At 39.6% G+C, this 24,272-nt stretch overlaps 3 protein-coding genes across 4 annotated transcripts in view; 2 read left to right on the top strand and 1 right to left on the bottom strand.

Annotated features, from left to right (window-relative positions):
* Window positions 1-14,950, bottom strand: part of nav1b (neuron navigator 1b) — a 60,875-nt gene extending 45,925 nt beyond the window's left edge. For both annotated transcript variants that reach the window (XM_067506016.1, XM_067506017.1), the window contains exons 1-3: window positions 14,706-14,950; window positions 2,177-2,946; window positions 1,888-1,982 (exon numbers count right to left, since the gene is read on the bottom strand). In XM_067506016.1, coding sequence (XP_067362117.1) covers window positions 1,888-1,982; window positions 2,177-2,919 — 838 coding nt within the window. In that variant the 5' untranslated portion in view covers window positions 2,920-2,946; window positions 14,706-14,950. The remainder of the gene's footprint in view (window positions 1-1,887; window positions 1,983-2,176; window positions 2,947-14,705) is intronic.
* LOC137128207 (troponin I, slow skeletal muscle-like) overlaps window positions 1-24,272 on the top strand; it is a 71,888-nt gene that overhangs the window by 43,370 nt on the left and 4,246 nt on the right. The window lies entirely within an intron of this gene.
* Window positions 20,106-23,487, top strand: csrp1b (cysteine and glycine-rich protein 1b). Its single transcript, XM_067506029.1, has 6 exons — window positions 20,106-20,250; window positions 21,114-21,223; window positions 21,650-21,818; window positions 21,960-22,089; window positions 22,198-22,291; window positions 22,827-23,487. Exons 2-6 carry the CDS (start codon window positions 21,115-21,117, stop codon window positions 22,901-22,903), a joined length of 579 nt encoding a protein of 192 aa, XP_067362130.1. The 5' UTR covers window positions 20,106-20,250; window position 21,114; the 3' UTR covers window positions 22,904-23,487.

Raw genomic sequence — 24,272 nt, 5'->3', positions numbered from 1 at the left:
AATTAAGAAGCCAGTTAGAGGGTTTCATAATGGCCCAGCACTGTTATGAGGTCATTTTCTAAAGTCTGTGCACGTTGGGGAATTAGGAACAATAAATACATCAGACATGTTGTCCAAAATTACTTACCGTGTAAGCGATTCAATCTAATCGTTTGTGCCACAGAAGAACTAATTCACACAGCAGAAACTTCATTTCTGTGTTCGGTTGTTTTTACAAATAATTCATCTTCTAATTAGGTTAAAGACTATTAAACCAAAGAGACAAAAGCAGGTTACTAATTAGTAATATTTTTGTTCTGCTGTAAAAGCATATGATTATAATGTAATAAGAAGTGGTTCTAATATTTTGGCCACCATCATTACATTGAATCCGAGGGCAAAACCTTAGAATGACCCCTCAATATAATGCACTCCCAGTGCGACTCCACCACTCACTATGACCTCAATAATAAACACATAATTAGCACCTTTCTGACAATTTCAACCTAAAGTGAGAAGTTAAAACCTCGTAAAAGTAGAATTCATGCCAGACCTGCTGTGTTGATTGCATTACATTGTAAAAGGTGTAACTAATAACGAGTACCTTCACAGTTACACACACACACCCATCAGTCTCTAAAATACAATGTATGAGGCACTGGGTTATTTAAGGCGCCAGAAACAACATTTAACTTAATGTTTTAAACAAAACTGACATGAATCATGTATATAGCCACAATGGCCCACAAGAGACACGGAAGCATTTAAGAAAATGTGCTGAGATAACGATGGTGTGAGTTTTAAGAGAACTGCTCTCTACCAAGAAACCATTTTCCCACATGGACATAAAGAAAAAGTTAAGTACTTCAGGAAATCCTGATGCGCATAACAGGTGGTAAGTACAGTCGAAGGCTCTCGTTGCGAGTTGGCAGTGGCGCTGGGAACTGAGAACAACTGCCACGCTGAGTGCAGTGTCAGAATTATTACAGCTTGGGTGTTACAGAGTGCAATATAATATTAAGGGGAAAACAGCCTTTTGTGCGACAAACTGGCTGAACTTTGAAATGTGTTAAAAAGTTTTTAGACGAAAAAAACAGAAACAACATGTTCTGGCATAATGACAATACTAGAGGGAGGAGAAGAGCTTTTAATAGGTTTGAAAGCATAAAGACAAAACATTATAGACCATTTGATTCTACATGAAGGTCATCATCCATTTTTTATTAGTGAGAGCAGAGGACTGCAACTTCTTAGGTTTGTGACCCAGCATTTGTACAGCACATGCAACCATTCATCACAAGGTGCTTGTCTTTTTGCCCCGAACACTTCATTGTTTGATTAGTATTTTGCGTATTTTATCCATAACTTGAGAGGGTGGATAAGAAATTAGAGGAAGAGAGAGAGGCTTTGACTTGTAACAAATGTATCCGGATGTGCTCTCATTCATGGTCATCACTCTAATACAAGCTGAACACATGCTCAAATCATTTCATATTGAAAAACATATTTAAATTTTATTTATTGAGAGCTTTATAGTTGGTCAAGACTGTATGAGCACAAATAATCTGCCGTGTCACCAGATAAATGGTACTGGATTTTTTTTTTTATCGGTGCATGAGGCATGACATCAGTTTTTCCTAACTGAGCTGTGTCTGCCTCAAATCAGAGTGAAGAAATTATTCTAACTTCTAATTATTGAGAAAGAAAGTCTGTTTATGTAGGATACGGCCTAAAAACAATATTTTACAATATTTCACAAGAAATGGGAAAACACTACAAAAAAACCTGAAGGTCCAAGAACTCGCTTATTGCTGACTTTTCCAGTCAGTCATCACTGGTTTACAGAATCAGGTACATCTATAGTCGTGAGGTGAAAAGGTTACTGGGGGTATATTTAAATAGACTCACCAATATCATCACAGCAGACCTCCATGGAGTCCGATGAGCAGTCACTGAGATCATCCAGCATCTGTGAAGCGTCTTTGTCTTCATGGACATGAAACCTACAACCGATGAGATAAACACACACAGTTCAAAGGTCAACAAACAAACTGAATAAATATTGAAATGCTACTAGAAGATGGTTATTTACAAGAGAAAATAGTTAAACCGAGCCTACATCATTTCTAGTGTGTCCCACTGTTAAACTCTGAGTCCGTGCTGTGGTTTATCTTAAAAGGTGAAACACTGCCCTCACCTGAACCTGAAGGGAGCGACAGCGGCCATGTTGACTCTCCCCGGCTCACTTCCTCTGCGTGGCATGTTGAATGTCTGATAAGACTTGGATTTGTCGCGGGATGCCTGCACCTCATAGGCTCCCAACTTTCTACTGGAAATGTTTCTCATATCTTTTTGTAAGTTTCCCATTCCGCTTGTAGACACCCCTGCTATCTCATTCCCATTTGCACCTTTATTGTAAAGCAGGCACCCTCTTCCCTGGCTTTCCTGATCTGCATTGTCCACACTCCTCAGACGACACTTTCCAAAGGTCCAATTCTTGTTGACATTTCGTCTTAACTGAAGGTCACGCAAAGCCTTCTGGGACAGCGTGTTGGTGCGGAGGTCCAGTGTATCTTTGGAACGTGGGACTTCCCTTTTCGGAACCTGAGGGCTGCTGTATGCTGAGCACGTTCCATCAGTTCGTGTTGTAGCTGCTGGGCTTCTGTGGGAGTAGAAGCCAGCTTTTTGCTGCAGCAGGTGGTTCTTTAAAGCCGCACTACTCAAAAACTCTGCAGGACCCGAAGAGACAGACGAGGAAGAATAAGACAGCCGTCCTCTGGTGAGGTGCTGATACTGTACTGTGGGATTGGGGAGGCCGCTGTGTTGTTTGGGGTCCATCTTAGAAAGTGGCATTACTCTTCGCGGTGAAGGGAGACTAGAACTGACACCTGCGTCGCTCTGGCTCTGAGGTATGACTTTGATATTCACTCCTCCACTCATGGTTGGCGAGTGTCACAGGGCTGAGATCTGGAAAAGAAAGCAGGAAATTCACATTCAATTTTTCATGTGCCAATTATGCTTTGGCAACATCATCAGGAAATCAAAGGGAAATCATACTGTTTGCATACAGAATGTGCACTGAACATAACTTATAAATAACATAAGTTTATCAGACTCAGACAATATTTCAGTGTTAACATGACAAAAAAGTATGATGCAGTGCAGGTACAAAGTGAGAACCCAATGCGATTCAGCTGATCAACCAGTCATCCAAACAGGACACCCTGCATCGATGCAAAATCATTATTTGCAGAAATCAGAATTCAATGTTTAAATAGGGATTATTTACACTAAAGGAATTTCCTTTTTATTCTCCTATCAGTGATTACAAAATGAAAGAATCATGTGCCATTTTGGGGAATATGTGAAAAATCTTGATGTCTGCGTGCAAAAAATACATTTTAAGCAATATTAGAAAGCAGTTTGCTTTTGAGGGTCTAGCTCTAATCTGATTTTATCCAAAAAATAATATTTATTTATTCCATGCTAAAAGTGAAGAATATGAATAAAGTGACAAATGGCTGTTTTACCAGGTGGTCAATGCACTGTTGCCTCCACTGGTAGCACTCATTTCGTAAAGGAAAGTCAAGTGGTTGCTTCAGTAGCTCCACTTTGTGTACAGAGATGAGAGTCCTTTCAGGTTCATCAAAATGTTTGCAACTAACTCATGAAAAATGTTTACCTGTTCCTTTGAGTCTAAACATTGAAGCCTCTATGTTTTGGAGTTGCCTATTAAATACAAGTAAATCTCAAACTTATTGCCACTTCCCAAAAAATGTAATTGAGCATTCCAGCATAACTAAGAAACCTAAATGTAATTATTACAAAATACTTGAGTGTATGACGCAGAAAGGTCAAATATGTTTGGTTTGTATGTAAAGCATTAGTTTTTCTAAGCTCGCTGTATAATGATAACAAAAAGATTGACAAAAAGATTTCATTAAATTTCCTACTGTAAAAAAATATTGTACATCTGTGCATTCCAGGATGTGTGCATCACAGAGAGAGGGTTTCTAAATCCAGACGGGCTGAATGGGAGCATGACTGAGTGGGTAACAAGAGGAAACAGGAGAAGATGGTTTGAGGGGAAGACCATTACAAAGCGCCATTACGTATCACTTAAATCAAAGTAGTCGTCAAATCTGAGAAGCAGACTAGTCACAGGTTAAATTCCCTGATAAACAGATCAAGAACATGAGTAAATCTGTACTGTCAAATGTTTTTAGGCAACCTCTATTTGCACTACTGAGTGGGGCAATGAAACAGCTGAGGCAATGAAAAAAAAAACCCTATTGAAGGAAAATTAGGATCAAAGGAAAGTAAAATGTTTCTTAAAAGCAATAAAATTAATCTTGTGTTTAAAAAAAAGATTAAAAACACCTCAAGCAGCATTGCAGTAAAAAAATAAAACAATCAAATGCATCTTTAAAGACACCATATGTTTCAACAGATTTGCCTAATTTATTCCTGGTCCTTTACCCACATGCTATGAAAGCCAGTGGCAGACTGACACCACTTGGCACGAGACGCAGGAGAATGGCTCCTTTCAGGCCATGCCAACAGCGGCTGTCCACGCCACGGCCTGCAGACAGCACCTCGAAACATAGTGGCGGGGGCTTCAACAGAACCACATCTCCACCACCTCCATCCATTCTTTATACTGATAACCGAAAAGAACCATAAACTGACCCTAAGTAATTACTCATCTTTACAGAAGTGGTTCAGGGACTGAGGGAAACCAGGTTTTTACAAGTTTGGATTAAGGTCCAAATAACTTTTATGGTAAGTGTCATTGTGCGGGACCGGACATTATTTTCCCAACATTTCCAACAAGACACAAGTCTGAATAGGAACTCAGATACACACTTAATGGATCCATCCATGAGCTGACAAATACTTAACCTGCAAAAAAAATTTATCAATTGATCCTTAAGTCAAATAATAAAAACAATTTTTTTTTACAATTTGAAGGACCTAAAGTTGTGAACACAGCTGCGTTTGTGCAGTTTGGGGGAGATCCACTGTCTTGCCCAGGGATGCTTTGACATATGGAGGAGAGGGGAGTTGGGCCATGCTGTCCCAAGACTGTTTAGTTTCAGCAAAAGGTTTAAATGATTGTTGTGGTTAGCAGAACTAAGAAATAAAACACTAGATACATGGATGAAGACACACACACACACACACACACACACACACACACTCACACACACATAAACACAAAACACATAGCCTAACTGAACTGAAGTAGAGAAGCATCATATTTGGTTTCATGTGATTGAAAACAATATCTTGACATTAAAACCGACTAAAACTACACACACTCACATTAAGTAACGAGTTAAAAAAAAAAAAAAAGTTCTTTTGTTAGATCAGATCACATTTGACCAGAAAACATTTTATGGAACCATTAACATAAAGAGGATTTTGTTTTTAAGAAACAAGACGGACCCAAGCAGTTTAACCCTAAATAAGAAAAATAATCTAAATTGCATGTTTAGTCTTACCTGAATAAATGAATGTCCAACACAATTCTGTCTTCGGCATGGGGATACAAATGAGACAGCAGTGTGGTGAGGTAGAGACCAGTTTACGCTAATACAATTTAGACCCCCGTGCCGCTTTAAAGTGAACACGGGCAAATCGATCGCTGAAGGGAAACTGCATGTCTTCACATCCCTGACTGCTTCTCACTCTGCTCTTTTTGCAGTGCTGCCTAAGGTCATTCATTCACATACACAGTCTATTCACATATTATGAACAGGCGTATTAGTGAGTGACTCCTCTTACGACCTGTCTAGTGACCTCATGCTTTGTTTTCCCCGAGGCTCATTTTTCTGTCGCACTTTCAATGCGACTTTGAGCAGCTTTTTACTTCTTGTCTCAAGCATCTCAGCCTTTCAACATGCCATCATCAAAACATCTAGTCAGCGGTACGGTGAACTAAAACTGCCCCAAACCTATAATCAGCCTGAGGGCCCATCTAAAGATACTTGTACAGACCAAAACTATTTCGGCAAAGGATCTCTTTTAAACTGCTCAGAAACTCAGTGCAGCTCTGTCAGAGGGTCTAACACTGCTGTCTAACGAGTCAATTTCCTACAGGGTTAACAAAACCTATGTAATCTAGAAAAGAAAAAAAAAAAGGACACGTGAAAGTGGTAAAACTTTAATTTCATTTTCAAATTTCTTTGCAGAGCTTATTTTTACCCTGCTTTTTTACAAAGTCTGTGTCTCTTTGTGCTCCACTTTCTCTCAGTTCTAGCTGAGCAGCAGTAGAGTTGAATGAGTTCATCATCATCAAAATTCAATTTTCTCAAGATTGTCACGCCATCTAGTTTTCAAGAGGCCTAATCTAATTTTTATATATAGCACCAAGTCCCAGATACCTGATTTTAGTTCTGCCTCAGTTGTCCCAGCCTTTTTAAAAAGGGAATTCTGTGGGGGCCAGACATGGACTGAGGTTAAATGGCACAGTATCAAAGACATAAATTACAGTACATACACATATGAGCACACAAAATGTTTATCACTAAGCAGCAATGAATAGTCAAGCGGACAGAAACAAAGCACAGCTCAAAATACATTACTGTTGCCATTGTAGTGGCTGAAAGCTGCACTCTGTGCTTCAGTTTTCCTTCATGTTCAATTTCCCACATTCAGGAAACTTGGACATAAAACAGTTGGAAACACAAAGTTACAGTTGAATTGGTAATGATTCTTTGTGTTTTTTTGTCTTAAAAAATACAATAAAAAAATAAAACCTGTTTCCATTTGATGGTACATGACAAAATGTGTTATTTTATTAGTTACTATGGGGATTTGAAGATATTTCTGGAGAAGTTATTAAATTGGAAACAGAACAGGATTACATTCAGACAATCTGCTGCAAAGTGTTTCCACTTATAACTAATAGTCAACCTGCAATAAGATTTCATCGACCAATTTTCTTGTCTGTTATGGCAGTAGCTGTACTGTGTTTGCACAGCTGATGTCATCACATTAATGAAATGTTTTGATTCACCAGATATGTCAGAATTTATGGCCAGACTAAAAAGGATTCATTGTCACGCTACACAACAGAGGAGAAATGGCACGAGAGAGGAACACGTGAAGCCACATTTGTTTACATGGAGAATGCTGCACTTTTAACTTCAATCCCCAAGAAGAATAAAACATCTTCACACACCCAACAAGAAGGCCACACCCGACAATCCCCTGCTATGGCACTGAATGGTTTTAAGAGTTGTGGTCATGACATTCCTATAACTCCGCTCGACCCTCCCCTCCACTTTTAGCCACCTAACAAGCCAAACAGGACAGTTAGGAAACAAAGGCCGAGTCAACTTTCCCTTAGGCTGAAGAAGCTACTTGAAGGAGTTGCAAAATGTTTTGGAACCAGGAAGAAAGAAGTCCAGTTGACATGACTTAACCTCCAAATAAGCAAACCCGGATGACTCAGAACCTTTACTGACATCTTGGGGAAAAAAAGGTTTGTAGAGCAACATGTTCTAAGGGTGTGTTTCCTGGTATGGAATTAAAATTTTCCTAATCATATCGTCTCTCCAACATCGATAATAAATCAAGCTCTCCCTCCTCAGTCCAGCACACATCCTAACTAAATTACAGCACTTAGCAGCAGTGTGTTTTCGCTTATGAAGGCATGTGCCCTGTTAACTGTGATTTTCTTGTCATTGCCTACAAATGTCCCTTTATCCAGTTCAGCTTTTTGATGTTTGTGGCCAACCATTAGTAATTAATGGGCTTATGTATCTTTCACTAACATATTGTCCTAACAATTAAATCCCACTGTAGTTCTTGTGGCGTGCGAGCCTGAAGTGGGCCCATCACAGGGATTTACGCTGTTTAAGTCACTTTAAGCGATTAATTGTGGTCAGTAGTGGCATGACATCAATAACATCAAAATCCTTAATTAGGGTTTTTCCTGCTTTCAACATAATTTAACTTAAAAACTATCAGAACTTACAAACATGACTTTGTCTTAAATTGAAATATATCAAATGAATACAGTATAATACGCATACTGCTGTACTGTATTTAGACTTCCCAGCATAGATTATCCAACCAGACTGCTACTTTTAGTTATTTGATGAAAACTTAATTCACATTTAATTATGTCATCCCATTGTGCTTGTTTAAATTAAATTGTTTAATTAAAAACAATAATTTGGGCTAGTGTTGAATTCAGATACAGTTGCTTATTTAACATATGATGACTTTGTTTGGCTTCTGGTATAAAGTTCCTCCAAACAAATTCATCATCTCTTCAAATTTAGAAATGTTCTGTAAACTTAGAATAAATTAGAATATTCATATTTCAATTCCCACGATTTTTCAATTAATAATTCAGCTAATTCCAAATAGCAAGAATTTTAACTGCTAACAAATCAAGTTTTCCAGTTAAATAAAACTGACGCACCTGCAGTAAAGGATAGTGTTGGCCAGCTAGATAGCAGCATAGTGTGTGATTGTGAGGGCAAATGTGTGAATGAGAAGCAGTGTAAAGTGCTTTGAGTAGGTAGAAGGTAGGTAGGTGTTATAAATGTGCAGGCCATTTACTATTTAAGCTAAAGATCAAACCCTGAGGTTAGTGGGAGGTTTTAGCAGTTTTCTATTCAACACCACAATAAATCATTACATGTATATTAACTATAAAAGATGCTTTAAACCAGATCCTGCAAAAGATTCTGCAAAACACAGCTATGCTGCTAGTTCTCCAGTCTCAATATTTCTTGTGTTGTTTTCCAAAGAGCTCAGTTATCCAAGATTAGCAAGTCTGTCCTCTGATCAAAAATGGACTTATCTGGATAAGAAACGAGTTTGTGATGCTTAACATTTTCTTGTTCTCAGTGGTTTATAATAATGCAAGATTAATTAATTGCAATAAAATTTTTATTTATGAACAAATATTGAGAAGTACCACAGCAAGTTGTCAGTGAGGAGTTTTTGTTTTAAGAAGCAGCTACACTCTGGACTCGGACCCTTTATGGTATTTATTCCAGTATGCTTTCAGGGACCATTTTACACCTAATTACCATAGATTAAATAAAGTGCAATGACCCTGCTGCATCCTGGGAACCAGGTTCTAGAGAACTACAGGCTTTCTGCAGTTTTAATCCAAACATTTGCCAGAATGCTACAATAACATAACCCCACTTTAATCATGCAGGGAACTGATTTAATTTTTACAGAAACAAAGCTGAGATAAAGTTGCATTGCTTTGTCTTTTTTAATTAAAGAGAACAATTTAAATTTGCAGTGTCAGCAGACTTACAGCTAAACTGGGTAAATGAAACCTTTCCACACAACAACCCAGGTTACATTGCAGCTCTGATGCAAACGGTTTCTTTTAACCTAAAAACCAAATTAGACACTGGCCCTTAAGGATCAGATAAAGGATAATCATCCGTTCAGGATGTTGTGTTGTAAAGTCCCTGATGCACAGACAGAAACAACCTGCCTCTGCAGTTATATCACAGTTATGCAATTGGCACAGTTCTCTGAAGTAAACTGAAGCTCGTGGAGGAACCGAAAAGCAGTTTACACAGCCTACTGCAGCACTGATGAGTCAACCTGTGGGCTGTTGTCTGTGGTGGCCCATCAGTCTTTATGTGGACGGCAAACTGGGTCATTAGAACAGGAAGCAGAAGATGTACATTAAAAATGCACTCAATGACCCCTCAAAGTACACAGCAGCAGCACCTAAAATAGTACAAAGGATTCAGTTCATGCATAAGAAAATAACACATCTTTTCACTTTCATCCTAGTGCAGATGGGTAGAAAGTTCGCTTTTTTGCCTGGATCGTAATCAAAAACACATGAAAGAAAATAACTCAATCACTTGTTATAGTATGTGTTTAATTTAATCTTTAAATAATAAGACCTGATGAAGTTCAAAATCTGACTTCATGTGTACTAACGATAAAAAAAATGACTGCAGCTGTCTGAGTTTTACATTCGATTGTAAAAACAAATTACATGTTTATAAAAGACATGTAGTTGTACAAGAATATTTAAAATACTATAACACCTTTATTATCATCACATTATACTTTTGGGCATGACTGTATTAAAGATTGTGAAAACCCCTTGAAAGATTCATTTTTAGCAATACATGAAGCTTCTGTGTTTTTTGGGGGGGGCGCACAGTGAAACATGGTTTGCAGAATTCTGAGGAAAATATGTTTTCATCTAACAGCAGTTTTAAAATGTGACTGGACGTAGTTACTTTATAAAAAAAAAAAAAAAACTTGCACACTTTACGCATTTGTATCAGCACACACATATTCTAAAATATTACATCCCGAATAAAAGATGTGCTTCATTCAGTTGCCACATTTAAATCTACATTTACATAGTGAGCATCTGCTGTTCTTATTCCTGAGTCCGGACCACTGTCAGTTTGTCTGTAGCTGAGTTGAATGGGATGTGCCAGTTTTTGGAAAATACAAGCTCTGTGATGCTCTGCTGTGAGCAGACGTGAATGCTGGTTTATTAATTTAGAGGAGAACTGAATTGTAGTTCTCACAAAAACTAATTACTTATTTCTTTATGTTAGAAAAATTATTCTCATTGAGGGACAAGGTCTCCTTTTCAAGAGACGCGTTTAACAAAAGACAATGCAATCAATACGGGAGAGTAAAACTGTACGACCTAAATATACATTATATACATAACATTCTACAGTTTTAAAAGTAAGTTGAAAACATAAGTGAAACCCTTTGGATTGAAACCTGCATACATATGGTTCACAGTGGCACCACTGAGCTCGATGCCCAACGTTGCAGGACCAAAAGTGATCGGCTGAAATGTTGGGCCTGTCCATCTGTCAGCATTATCAGCATCAGACCACATGCAGACCGAGCTGGGCTGTCCTTTTGGGAAGAGGAATAATCCTCATTGAGTCTTGTTAAGTCAGCATTTATTTAATTTGGACTTGGACTTGGAACAGGCTCCCTTGTGATCTGATCTTTGCGAATGTCCACATCTGATCTTGTTCAAATGTAAACAAAAGTAGAAAAAAAAAAGACTGCACTTTTCAATCACACAATTTCAGTGAAGCTCAAAAGCAAATGGTAGATAATGCCACAAAAGTTATTGATTTAAAAACAAGGGAGTTAGGGAGGTCAATCCATTTTATTCAACATGGTGGTTGAAGGCAGAATAATAAGCAGAGCTCACGGTTCATTGCTGAACATCAGTGAGTAACATTGTAAGTTTAGGAAGGATTTATTTGGTGAATGATTCATGCCGATATCAGTAAACTTTAAAAAACTTAAAAAAATAGAGGAGACTACCAGTTTAGGACCGACCACATTATAACATCCAGCAGTAAAACTTGTCGCATTGTGTACAGTAGAGTGGAAAATTAAATGGACTATGCCAAGATGCTGCGATGTTGTGATGTTATTCCTCAAACAACCTCTCACTTAGCATTTCCCCTGCTTTCTCGGTTTGAGTACGTTGGGTTTTCACATGAAAGTCGACTTTTTTGTTGAGTTTAGCGCGAGTGACCCAGAAAACTGGAAGAGAAAAAACAACTTCCACTGTAAAGTAGACGTTAAACTGATTCCTTACAGCTTAAACTACAAACCCAAGTCATCTGTTGTACACAAACTGGACTTTTCCCACTCGTAGCTAAATAACTCACATGAAACATGAAATAGTTGTGCAATTGCCAGATATGTTCTGTCTTGGTGAAGGGAGCTTTTTGTAGTCTCCCATCTGAGCGGTAATGTTCACATCTGGGTTTCAGTTTTAGTGCTCCTCTCCGGGAAACTGGTGAGACTGTTTAACTTAGCACAGTCAGCCGTTTCGCCCCCATAGCCAGTAGCAGAGGAACTCCGCTATGGTCGCCAGATGTTGAACATTCAGGGTGAGATCTTTTCAATTACTGAATCTTTGGGACAAAAACATATTTATTGTTGTTTTGTTTGAATGTCTTAGTTGAACGGAGGGAAAGGTAATTCAGTGACATACAGTAAATTGTAACTTGAAAACTTCATTAGGTCATGTCAAATAATTTGCACCATGTATATTTATCTACATTTATTAACAAAACTAGATAGTAACAAAATAAGTGAACAGAAGTGTGCTGTAGGTTTTTTTTTTCTTTTTTTTTAAGTATTTAAATTGTTGGATTTGCTTTCTAATTGACAAATGGACCAGTAACAAAGCAGTTTAAAAGGTCTCTGCTGACCTTTTCACCCAAAACCATTTGTGTTTGACTTCCTTGCCTCTGGCAGGCTTCACAAAATGTGCATCCTAATCACGCTTGGGCCAGACCTGCAACCCTACACAGATCTACTTGCCTGGTGTATCTGATATCTCACAAAGTGTTATTCTGCAACACTGCACGACAGCTTTGTGAGGAACATATAAAATATGTATTAGGTTTTCTGAGGCCGGCACACATGTCATTTTGGGTAAGCCAAGGTGGAACATGGCTGCCACTGGAGCGTGTCTGTGGATTAGATGTTCCAAACCATACAAACCACACACACACACACACACACACACACACACACACACACACACACACACACACACACACACACACACACACACAGAGGTTCAGGACACACTGACACGTGGCCTTTACAAGGAAACAAAAAAAATAAATAATATTTATATATATCTCCATTTAAACTTACTGCTCTCCAGTATTTGAAAACATCCTACTTAAACATAACTGTGCAGGAATGTGCTTAAATCTGAAGCCGGCTATGGATCGACTGTACAGTGCTCTAGCTTTATGGGGCCACTATGCTTCCAGTTAAATAATAACAGAAAAGCTACAGAGCAACCGCTTCACGTACCCGGGGCTCTGAAAGCCTTCTGAACATGATGCAGGCTGTTGGGAAGACACAACATTATGCACTCAGCAGCTTTTTTCACCACAGTAATACGTGCCGTCTCACCACAGGACACTATTTCTGTGTCATTATACAATCATCCAGAGTGGCACTGAAGTTCAAAGAGCAGCAATTCAAATTAGCTTTGTTCAAAAGTGAAGCAAGTTACACCCACGATAGATCTCTTTTATTGGCCCTGACATCACCCACCATTAGTGGTATTCCCAGGGCCATGCATGGACTCCCTATGTAGAATTGAATTATTTTGTGATCTGTGTTGTGTGCATTAGAGCCTGTTACTGTACAGTATGTAACTTCAATGCAATGTAGTGCTGAAACCTGACAGGGAACCTGTCCGGTCACATTCTGGCTCTTCTGTAACAATGGCCTAAGGAAAATTTCAGCATTGACTTTTGTTTGCAAATGTGTCGCTTCCAGAGGGTGAATAAGTGGTGATCCATTGGATTTTCATCTTTCAAATCAAAATGTACTTTGTACTTTGGTTTCTGACCCAATAACTATAATGCTGATGCTACGCTATGGGCTGCATTTGGTTTTTACTGATAATTACCATTTCATTTTTAACATTGCTAAACAACTAGTTTAGCAAAAACTACACTTATGCCTAATTACAGAGTTGCTGGATCTTTTTTGATCTGGAAAAAAACAATCAAAAAAGCAAAAACAAACAAACTTTTTTTTGGCTGATTTTATCCTGTTTTTTAATTTAGAAGACGTTTTTTGCATTGTTTTGTATTTTTGTTTGGGTGTCAGACGATTTCACGGTTGAGAATATTGTCTCATTTGGTTAAAGCTGTAGTAATTGCTTTTTTGACCATCTGGGGGCAACACATCAAGCTGTAAAGACAGCACATATTTTATAAAGCTGTCATAGGAAACATGTCTGCTTCTTTGTTTTTGTTTTTTTATTTTTTATATATCAAAGTACTTTATTCTTACTAAAAATAAAACCAGTGGCTTTCGGCTTGTCCCTTCAGCGGTGGCCACAACGGAACGTGTTCTGCACGTTGTTTTGGCAAGTGTTTTCACGCCGGATGCTCTTCCTGCCGAAAGAGTCCCATTTTATCTGGGATTTGACCCCACAGCCTTCTTTTCTACCACTGAGCCACCAGGCCCTTTGAATATGAGGCCTCTACAGACCAATTTTGACACATTTCATATACCCACTTCTGCTGCAGGCCTGAATTTGTGTTTACCCTTGCATTATAATAAAACAGCTTAAAATAAAACAAGCTATTAATGCAGCCTCGTATTTTAGTAAAATTAATTCCTACCCCAACATTTCATATTGATTCGATCTCTAATGAGGATGTCAAAGACTAATGCTTGAGTGATTACAGTCGCCGGTGTGTCATCGTATATGTAGATAAGTGTGAAGCGTGCAGCAGACACTGGTATGAGACAGCACTTCATCCCGGACGATTAGTGGGCATATGAATCCTGTCCCAGGCAGGACAATAAAACTCCATCCAGACTCTTTGTAGGAACTAGTTCAGCAGCGTGACTGTGTCCCATTTCCCTTCAGGCCTCTCAGACAACAGCAATATCTCAGTCAACCACAGGATGGTGTGTTGCAAAGAAAAGCATCTGCAGACTCTTTACTATTCAATACTACTGTACATTGTTTTGCACTTTGTAGCACAGCTGTTTATCTGAGACAAAGTGGACAGCAATGTCACTGGGGAGAGTGGAAAGTTGAGATCAATAAAATGATTACAAAAATCTAGTCCAGAAAAACAAACTGCAGCTGACATTCCTCTCACTAGTAAATGCTATTACAAAATAGTCTTACATTATATGTCCTCAGTAGTTATTCACAAATGCAAACTTACCTAAAAGCAGACTGACAAAACTTAGTGAGACGGTAACAAGTGCACGAGAGAGTCCATGTTGTGATGAGCACAGCATCTTCAGGTATCCATCACTCCATCCTGCCTGTGATCCAAAAGTGCAGAGAGGCTGTGTCCTGGGCTAGTTTGCAGTCTGATATGCAAATTCCCAGATGGGCCAGCAAACAGCAGCCTGCAGCTCTGTCAGCATCGAGGACTGAAGCATCCCAGCCTCTGTCCGATGTCTGGATCAAAGTGGGACTGCTCACTTCCTCCTTGCATAACAATACTCTAGACAGATCCTCTGCTGCAGTTGGTGCCTGTGGATCAGACTACTTAGCTAGCAGGCGCTCTCTCCCTGACTTGTAAATGGACCTGGCATGGTTCCAGCCCAAGTCTCTGAACAAAATGCTGCGGTAAAACAAGGCCATATACCTGGTGAAATGCTCAAATCTGCTTGATACACTGCACTTTACTGTTTCTCTCTCTCTTTAGCAGTTGAAGCCCTGCTTGGCAAGTTGCGTATGCATCTTTTCGGCTTAGAGCTCAATGTCCCAAGTCACAGCCAAAGCCAGTGAACTGGACTGATCTGAATTGTCACTGCATGTTTGTTGTTGGCTGCCTACAGGGCACAGGCTCCCTCAGCATGACCCTCAGTGGGAATCTGGGCCAGAGGAAGCCAACTCAGGAAAAAATAAAAGACTGACATGAGCAATGACTTGGTGACAGCATGGGTTCACACACACACACACACACACACACTTTTTTCTCCTTAAGGTGGGGATTACAAACTATGACTAAGACAACGCTTATATGCGGTTTGTGGCCAGATATTGCATAATGACTCAAACGATCAACTTGCAAGGCAGAATCTGTGCAGTCCAAGGACATGTGGTGGACCGTGACCAAATTTAGCATGTGCCGAGAGCAAAGACAGCACACACTGGTGTAATGATACAAGGCAATTGGTGGTGTGATGGTGGGATACATTTAATTCCCACATTTTAGCAAATTGCCTCACATCAAAGTTAAATCGCTCTGCAGGATGACTGAAGTCCATGAGATTATAAACCCTACGTCCTTTGTGTTGAGTCACAGGCAGGACAGAAGTGAGAATTACATTAAAGATATGAACTCGCTGGACACAGAAACACTCAAATGTGTAATTAATCTGCACACATACACACAGTACATATGCTGTCTGACCTTGAGAGATACAAATTGCTATCTACAATATTAGATCCCTTGTACAGAGCTGAACATAATCACAGTTTAATTAAAGGTGTCAAGATAAAGAAACCGTGGATTCAAAGGCAGGTACAAACAGCCCGAGCGAACTGCGCTGATAGCAAAGTCCTTCAGCCATCCCCCTACTCTCACAGCTTATTAACTGTGCATGTCACACTCCAGCGCTCGTGCGTTCTGCTTCACATAATAAACCTTGTCACCTTTCACATCAGCACAGCGGTAGTAGATGCCAAAACATATTCAGAGACAGAAATCAGGGTGTGTCTCAGCATCACTCCAACATAATCTCTGCCTGCATGTGACCTCTACTGACTAATTTATGAAACTGCATCTCTTCAGTTCTTATTATGGCCATGGTGCCTGCTGCAGAGCAGGAGTCAGCAGAGTGCACATTAAATTCAGTCAAACACCAAACTGCTGCAGTCATCCAGCTCAGACATCCTGCCAAACTTCCTCCGCCTTAAACATGGTTATCCCCCCAAAATTTTTTATCTAATTATGGAATGAATGGTTTTAGATTTATTAAGCCCGATGGCATTAAAAGAAGCTCTTTTGGTTACATGTGTTTGAACAGCTTGCTTTTGTTTTCACACACACACACACACACAACTTGGCAAGGACCCACAAAAGAGTAGATTAAAGTTACATTTAGACATATTAGTTACTTTATTACATTTGAAACACCTAAACACTGTAGAAGAAAAAAAAGGCATTTAATCATCTGGGTATAGATTGTTTACTATATAATACAACATTCAAATTAAGAAACTCTGGCTTGAACTAAGGTAATTATTTAGAGAGAATGACAGAGAGAGAGAGAGATTGAGAGAGAGATTGAGAGAGAGAGAGAGTGAGAGAGAGAGAGAGAGAGAGAGAGAGAATCACCAGGAAATGGTGAATGTCCTGGTGAAGTTAAACGTATACTTAGAAAACGAAGTGCCACAAGATAATATTTGCTGAAGTAGCACAACAACATGCACATAAACCACAATGGATTTACAGTAACACTGGGCACAAAGCTTTGCTTAGCACTGACAGTTCCTAAGCAAACACATTCCCAGTGTGACGTGTACTCACCTCTTCCAGCTTTTCCTCCTCACCCGACAACTTGGCAAAGCTTCTGTGAAAAACGCTGCAAAAAAAATAAAACCATTACCAGGGGGAAGGAGTCTTGGCTTCAAGTCGGGTCAAATGTAAAAAAACAAATGCGTTTAAAAAAAGACCGAGCTGAATTCCTCCATGAGACTCCAGTGTGCAATATCCAATCACAACTACTCCATACACTGATGGATGGACCACAGCCCAGCCCCGTGCCTGCCTCTTATCTTGCTATGCCTCTTATCCTCTCCTCTTCCTCTGGATTTAATCCACTGCCTCTGTCACTCCACTCCCCCCTTTACTTCTGTCATAAGCATAACCACATGCACACATTCTACAGAAATAGTGAAGGGAAATGACCACAAAGCAGAAAACAGAGGGCCAGTGTTGACCAATCCTGGGCTATAAATAGGCTGCTTGAGTTCATCATTGTCTCTTCCTATGATGGTGAAGAGCCTGGAGGGCTTAGGGAGAGGGAGGAAGGCAGACCATGCAGCATCACTCTGCTGGCTTTTACATCCCGATCCGTATCGACTACATTCTCCCTATCATCAGATTTCAGAGCCATGCTGTAAGTGCTAATGTACTGAATGATTGTGTCCTGGAGTTTTACTTTAGTCAACAGCAGGATGAATAATTCCACAGACCATGCATCCACCTATTCTCTTGCAAAGGTCAAACATATGATGTGCAACAGAAAAGTGTGAAAGACAGTGAGCCTGCGCCTGCACAATTGTTGAATGTCACACTGCACAAGCTCACCAGCTAAATGCCAACAATAGCCTCAGTGCAGTAGCACCATTTGTATATGTAGCTTTATTTAATGCACAGACAAATGGCTGGTCCCCTTTGACTTTAAGACACACATACCTGTACCAAAAGAAAAAACAACTGCATGGTGATATTTAAAGTTAAAAAGAGTCATGTGCAGCTTTAGATGCAAATAATTATGCTTTGTGTAACATTTTTGATAATAAACCAGCCAGAATAAAGTCCAGATGAGGCACATTTGTTTTCTATAATATAATCCATAAAGTCCTCCGTCCTCTGGAATGGATTTAACTCATGTTATTGGTAATGATCGTGAATGTGCATGTGCATATCTGTGCATACAGATCCACAGATTTATTTGGTTGAATTCTTCATAAAGTCCTACACCAAGTTATTTGTGGTAGTGTGTTCAAATTGACCCAAGCACTGATTTCTTTAGGTGGTGTCACCATCTACAGCTGCGTTACACAATTGTAAAAGATGCACTAAGTAGAAAGTGCACACATCCAACACGCAATGTCAGCAGGTACATGAGGATGTACATACAGTACAGTATGAGTCTGCAAAGCAACAGCCAGCACACTGGAGAAGATATCAGTTTTAAAGTAGTGTTAAGCTAGAAACCAAGCCGCATCTAAACAAAATATGGTGTGTAATTTTTGTTGAATGATTGCAATTCCTTGTACACCATTATAGGTTTAGCATTTGGGCTTTGTGGGTAAAGTTTTTTTTTTTTAGTATTTGAAATTGATTGCATCCATCTCTGGTGAACAGTGTAGGGCCTGTATCTCAGTTTTCCTCATACTGTCATGGGGCTACCCTGTAGAGAGTAGGTACAAGTTTGTTATCACACACTAAAATCCATTATTACTGTGATACTTACCAAATGTTCATCTGGGCTCCACTCCATTTACCAACAGGTCACAACGTTCAGACTATCAAACAGGAAGTGAAAGGTCTGGAAAGTCTTTATAGCAGGGGGAATTAGGCTGTACCATCCGGAGATGAAATGGAGGGGTGTTTAATGATTTTACGGGGAAATAATCGTAAAAGTACTCGTACTAACATTCAATGTTCCCATATGGGATGAATTAGGTTAACATACATAACACATTTATATTGTTTTCTATAGAAGAGAACGCATAGATTGTCTTAATTGATTGTTAATGAGTAATGGTTTCATAAAAATTTTGTTGGGCTGCTGTTTTTGGGTTCACTGTAAATAAATCCCACACCGAGTCAACTATACCCCCACTCTGCCAAACCTTTACTCTGAACATTTTAGGTTAATTCATCAGGACATTGATACCAATCACACATCATGGGCTAAGATGATTTTAAAAAGACAGCTGCAGTGAAGCTTTGGCAAGTCCATGGTGCTCCAGGATTTGCAAATGAAAACCTGCATTAGCTGCAATTTTTGGCCACCAAGGGGCATCTGAAATGAACTTTAAATCCAACATTCATTGCTTCTTAAGCTGATAGTTGTGTAAATAGGCAGGTGTTTCTAACAGACCTGGTGGATGCAAGTCCAGTATTCGCTCATTTTTTATTTCTGATTTGATCTTCACCAACATCTGGCCTTTCAGCTGCTAAATGTTCCACGATTTTCACCAGGCAGCTGCTTCTTCATGGGCAACAGCTGCCAGCTGTGACTGGAAACAATCTTGACAGATGAGATCAGTGAGAATGAAGCAAAACACTGATTATCTAGTTTGCAAAATAAAATCAATAAGCTGAAAGATGCTAAAAACTCAGAAAAGCAGAGCTGGGAGTAACTGCAGAGTTGGGCGATAATCCTCTGTGGGTTCTGAAGTATGACAATGCTCATTTAGCTTTAAATTCAATTAACTTGCAAAAATTCCCCCTCCCTAAAATTTATTTAATGCAAATATGTTTTGGTGTGCATGCAGTCACATTCAAACTCTGAAGGTCAGCACTTAAACCAAGATAGTTTTTCTCTCAATCACAAGAAAGTTGAATGAATAAAAGATTTACGGCCACATCAATTTTTTTATGAACATGTGTGTTCAAACTCGTTTGCTCTTGTTACCATTTGGGGTCAGCATTGTGCAGAACACCAGGCTACATCATAGACACGATGAGCCACCGTTCACCTGTTGCTTAAAACATTTAATTCTGTGCATTTTCTGGCTGGCGAATTTGTGATGTTATTAAAAGTTTTGAATGGTGGGCGATTATTTTTTCCCCTTCCATCCTACTGCTCCATCAATAACTACTCACCGTGTTTCTCCTCCCCACACCTCTCTCCCTCTGTGTCTGTGTGTCATGACTCCTCCCTCAGCTGAGCCAAGTGTCCATTCAGCCTCCATCTGTGTCTCCTAATCGGACAAGTGTTTCTTCTCTACTCAGTCATTTCTAAGTATCAGTGAACAGCCGACAGAGGAGCAGCCTCTTCACCTCAGCACAGGTAAGAGAAGTTTTCATTTGTTAAGATACAGAAAACATATTATAAAACAACCATCTCTACACTTGGCCATGGGATGTGAGGACAAGATGTGTTTGTACCTAAAGAGCAAAGTTGCACTTAGTCGAATCCCTTTAACGTGGTGCTGGTTAATGTGCAGTCAACAGGCCCGACATTAAACGTGGAAAATATCCTGTTATTGTCTTGGATCGGATACAGCATGTTGCAAACATCTGTCCTGTGCATCAACAGGAAAGGCATGAGACAGGAAACAACCCTGAAAAGGTGGCACTGCTCTGCCAAAAAGAGCTTTGACCTTCAGGCAAACGGTTGTCCCCACACTGAAACTGAAGATTTAACAAATTGGCCACATTGAGAAACTTATCTGATCTCTATCACGGCCTGTTTGTTGGCTTCGGTGAGAATAGTTTATGTGTGATTACAAACTAAAATGCAGGACATCCAGACGGATCTAGCAGATTGACACGTAAACCCAGGGGGAAGTGTCTCAAACATTGTCTGACATTGTTGCCATAAAAAGACATTACATTTGAGAGACTAAGCACCAGCACTGGTGTGGTGTCCATTTAACTGTAGGAGGTGGTTTGGATGCTATCTGAGTGACACTAGCAGCTCCTTTGCATTTTACAGCTGGTACGAAACAGCCTCTCATTGAGAGGAATTATAAAGGAAAGAAAACCCACTGTATCATAAACTGGGATGTCTCCTTTTATAGGTATTTTACATAGCCTCGTGGGTCACAGATTGTTTCGAGTCTGCTGGGTAACACTGTTGCGAACTCAAGAGAGCATTGTATATACAGTGAATGAAAAATGTACACAAGTTGGTCTCCTGTATGCTCACAGAATGCCTTTTGGGGGAGGAAACAAGTGTGGCTGCTGCCAGAAAACTGTCTACTTCGCTGAGGAAGTGCAGTGTGAGGGGAAGAGCTGGCACAAGTCCTGCTTTCTGTGCAGTAAGTATTCAAAAGTATTCAGGTTCTCAGGTAATGTACTTTATCCATCCGCAGACTTCTTCCACGGCTACAAAATCACAAAAAGTACCAGAGAGGAATGCAGAGAATTTGGCATCAGGGTAGGAAAGTGAGCATGTGCAGGTTTTCACTCCGACAGCTCAGCCCTTATTTGGATCCACTGGAAACACATGACAAAAGCTTGGTCTTCCTTAAATGGCAGACGAAGATACTCATACACTTAAGTATTTATCTGAGCCAGTTGAGCACACTGTTTGTTTGCACTTGTAATGACACAGCTGAAAACAAAACAGAAAAAACTGTTCTTTGCTGGAACACTGATAATTAGGAATGAAAATAGGAAAAAGAAATGGCCAGAGATTTGTGCATTTAATACGTTATGGTTTTCTCCTTTTTAATTGTTGCAAGTGGTCTGTAAGAAGAACTTGGACAGTACAACGGTGGCCGTTCACGTGGATGAGATCTACTGCAAATCATGCTACGGCAAGAAATATGGGCCGAAAGGCTACGGCTTCGGAGGTGGAGCCGGCACTTTGAGTATGGACACAGGAGAGGGACTCGGAATAAAGCCTGAAGTGTGAGTAACACGCCACTTCCTCTTGTTAGTCACAATAACACACATTTGATGTTTGTATATAACTTTTAGAGGCTCTGGAATAAAAGTTTCAATAAAAACCTATGTTAGACTGTTTTCATTAGATTAGATTTGTCTCAACAGGCAAGCTCCCCATTGCCCTACAAATAACCCCAACGTCTCCAAGTTTGCCCAAAAACCAGGAGGCTCAGACATTTGTCCTCGATGTGGGAAGACAGTTTACGCAGCGGAGAAGGTTATCGGAGGAGGCAATGTAAGAAAGAGCTATATGTATATTGTCCTCTAACTGAAGAACGAAACTAGATTTTGTCACCTCCCTTTATTTTTACTGACTTAGTCTAATTGTTTGCCTTCTCGTCAGTCCTGGCATAAGGGCTGCTTTCGTTGTGCCAAGTGCGGCAAAGGACTGGAGTCTACGACGCTCGCTGATCGAGACGGGGAGATCTACTGTAAGGGTATGTCGGGGTAAACTAGGGCTGAAATGATAATTTGAGAAGTTGATGTGCAGAAGTCATTTCATGAAACACAATTTGTCACCATTTTCTGGTATTTTCATATATTCAGTCATTAGTTGCAGCACTTTTTCATAGAACACACACGCACACAAACTGGGAAAAGGCAGCTTTTGCATTTATCCAATGCAGTAACTATTGCAGTACTAGCAGTTGTTCGTGACCTAGTATATTTCTTGCTTGAATCCTTTCAGACCTTGTTGATATAAACAGTGCACAATAGAAACATTGCCTCTAAATTATTTCAGACAGACGAGTCATAGGTCACTAGCCACAATAACCATTTGACATTTAGTGCATTTTAAAACAGTATACAAAAAAAAACAAAAAAAAACAGACATCTAGAATGTCTCGAAATTCTTCGATTCAGTGAAACAGTGGACTGTAATTTATGTCCAAATAAATTATATTTTCGCATTCAGAAATTTATATTTAAGTGAAACCTATTGTCTCCAATTCATTGGGATTTCATTCACAGGTTGCTACGCAAAGAGCTTTGGTCCCAAAGGATTTGGCTTTGGTCAGGGTGCAGGAGCTCTGGCTCATTCCCAGTAAAGCCTGAGGCCTAAATCCACCAGGGACTGAAGATGGCACCACTTCCAGGATCCTTCAGTCAATATCTAGCCTATTTTGCCCTTTGCCCTTTCACTCCAGCTACAGGCAGCGAGGAATCAAAGCAGCCCACAACTCTTACAGCTTTTAGTACAGGTAGCCTAGATTTTGCTCTATTCTGTGTGCTGCTTAGGAACAGGGTTCATATTTGTGTAGGTTAAGTCTTACATAAAAAAATATATAATAAAAAAACACTGAGTTCTAACTCTTCCAGTGCATAGTGCTTTGAACAGGACTCTGCTTGCTGTTTAAAGACTAAAAAGAAAAAGAATTGCAATACTAGGAGACCTTATTGTAGTAACAAATAGCACATTTTGAATTTGATCAACATCTCAAAGAGTTTGTGAGTAAGAACAAAATATGGGGAACATGTTTGAGACTAACAACTGTGGGAAAACAGCCTCATTTTATGCTTCAGTTACTGTCAAAATAAAGCCACTCTCACTGCTTTACATGTCAAATGTTGCACATGCCTTCTTAAAATGTGCAATATCGCTAAGACACAAAATAAATATCAGGCAACAACAGCAATGTAATCTGTTTTCGTCTACATGATGAATAACTTGGCATGCTCCACACAACTGTCATTGTTCTTTCTTTGGTCCTGATCTGATGAAGTGTGTGTGTGTGTGTATGCTTCAAATCATCATCACACAGAGAGAAATGCCAGATCTCGCGGTAAACAACAGTCGTAGTGCTCAACCCCATCTCTGCCGGCACAGAGGACTTGGCACAGTGACGAGGGAGCCAGCCAGCTGTGGCCGTGGTGATGGTGGTGGAGCAGACAGTTGTTTGTTTCAGCGTCAATAATAATGTGTCTGATTCACAACTATAGCAGAACTAAGTCTGAAAGCCATGCAAAAGTTAATGTATTACATTCAACACCACAAATTAGATTTAGAACCCCCCCCCACCCAAAAAAAAAAGTGTCCTGCTGCATATATGAAAACAAAATGACAAGAAAACTGAAAATCTGTGAGCTCTTTATCCACCAGAGGGCAACAGAGAAGCCTGAATCTAGAGTCCATGATGAAGAAGCTCAATTCAATGGAAAATAACAGCATTATAGTAAAGTTGTGTGTGTGTGTGTGTGTGATTTGTTTGAATTTTGTTACACTGTACCAGATGTAAGATTTTTAAAATTCCTTTCCTATGGTCTCTTTCAGAATCTCTCAAAGATTGATTTAGCCCAGCTTGTGCCTCTCATGTACTACATACATTTGAGTCACTGTGTGAACCCTCCAGATATCCTGAAAGCTAGAAAATGGTGAGCATTTTCAAACCTTTAGAATCATTTGACAAAACGCAAATT

This window comes from Channa argus, chromosome 5, assembly GCF_033026475.1.
Source record: "Channa argus isolate prfri chromosome 5, Channa argus male v1.0, whole genome shotgun sequence".
In the NCBI taxonomy this organism is placed as follows: domain Eukaryota; kingdom Metazoa; phylum Chordata; class Actinopteri; order Anabantiformes; family Channidae; genus Channa; species Channa argus.
Note: the sequence above shows the minus strand (reverse complement) of the source record. Positions and strands in the feature narration are given on the sequence as shown.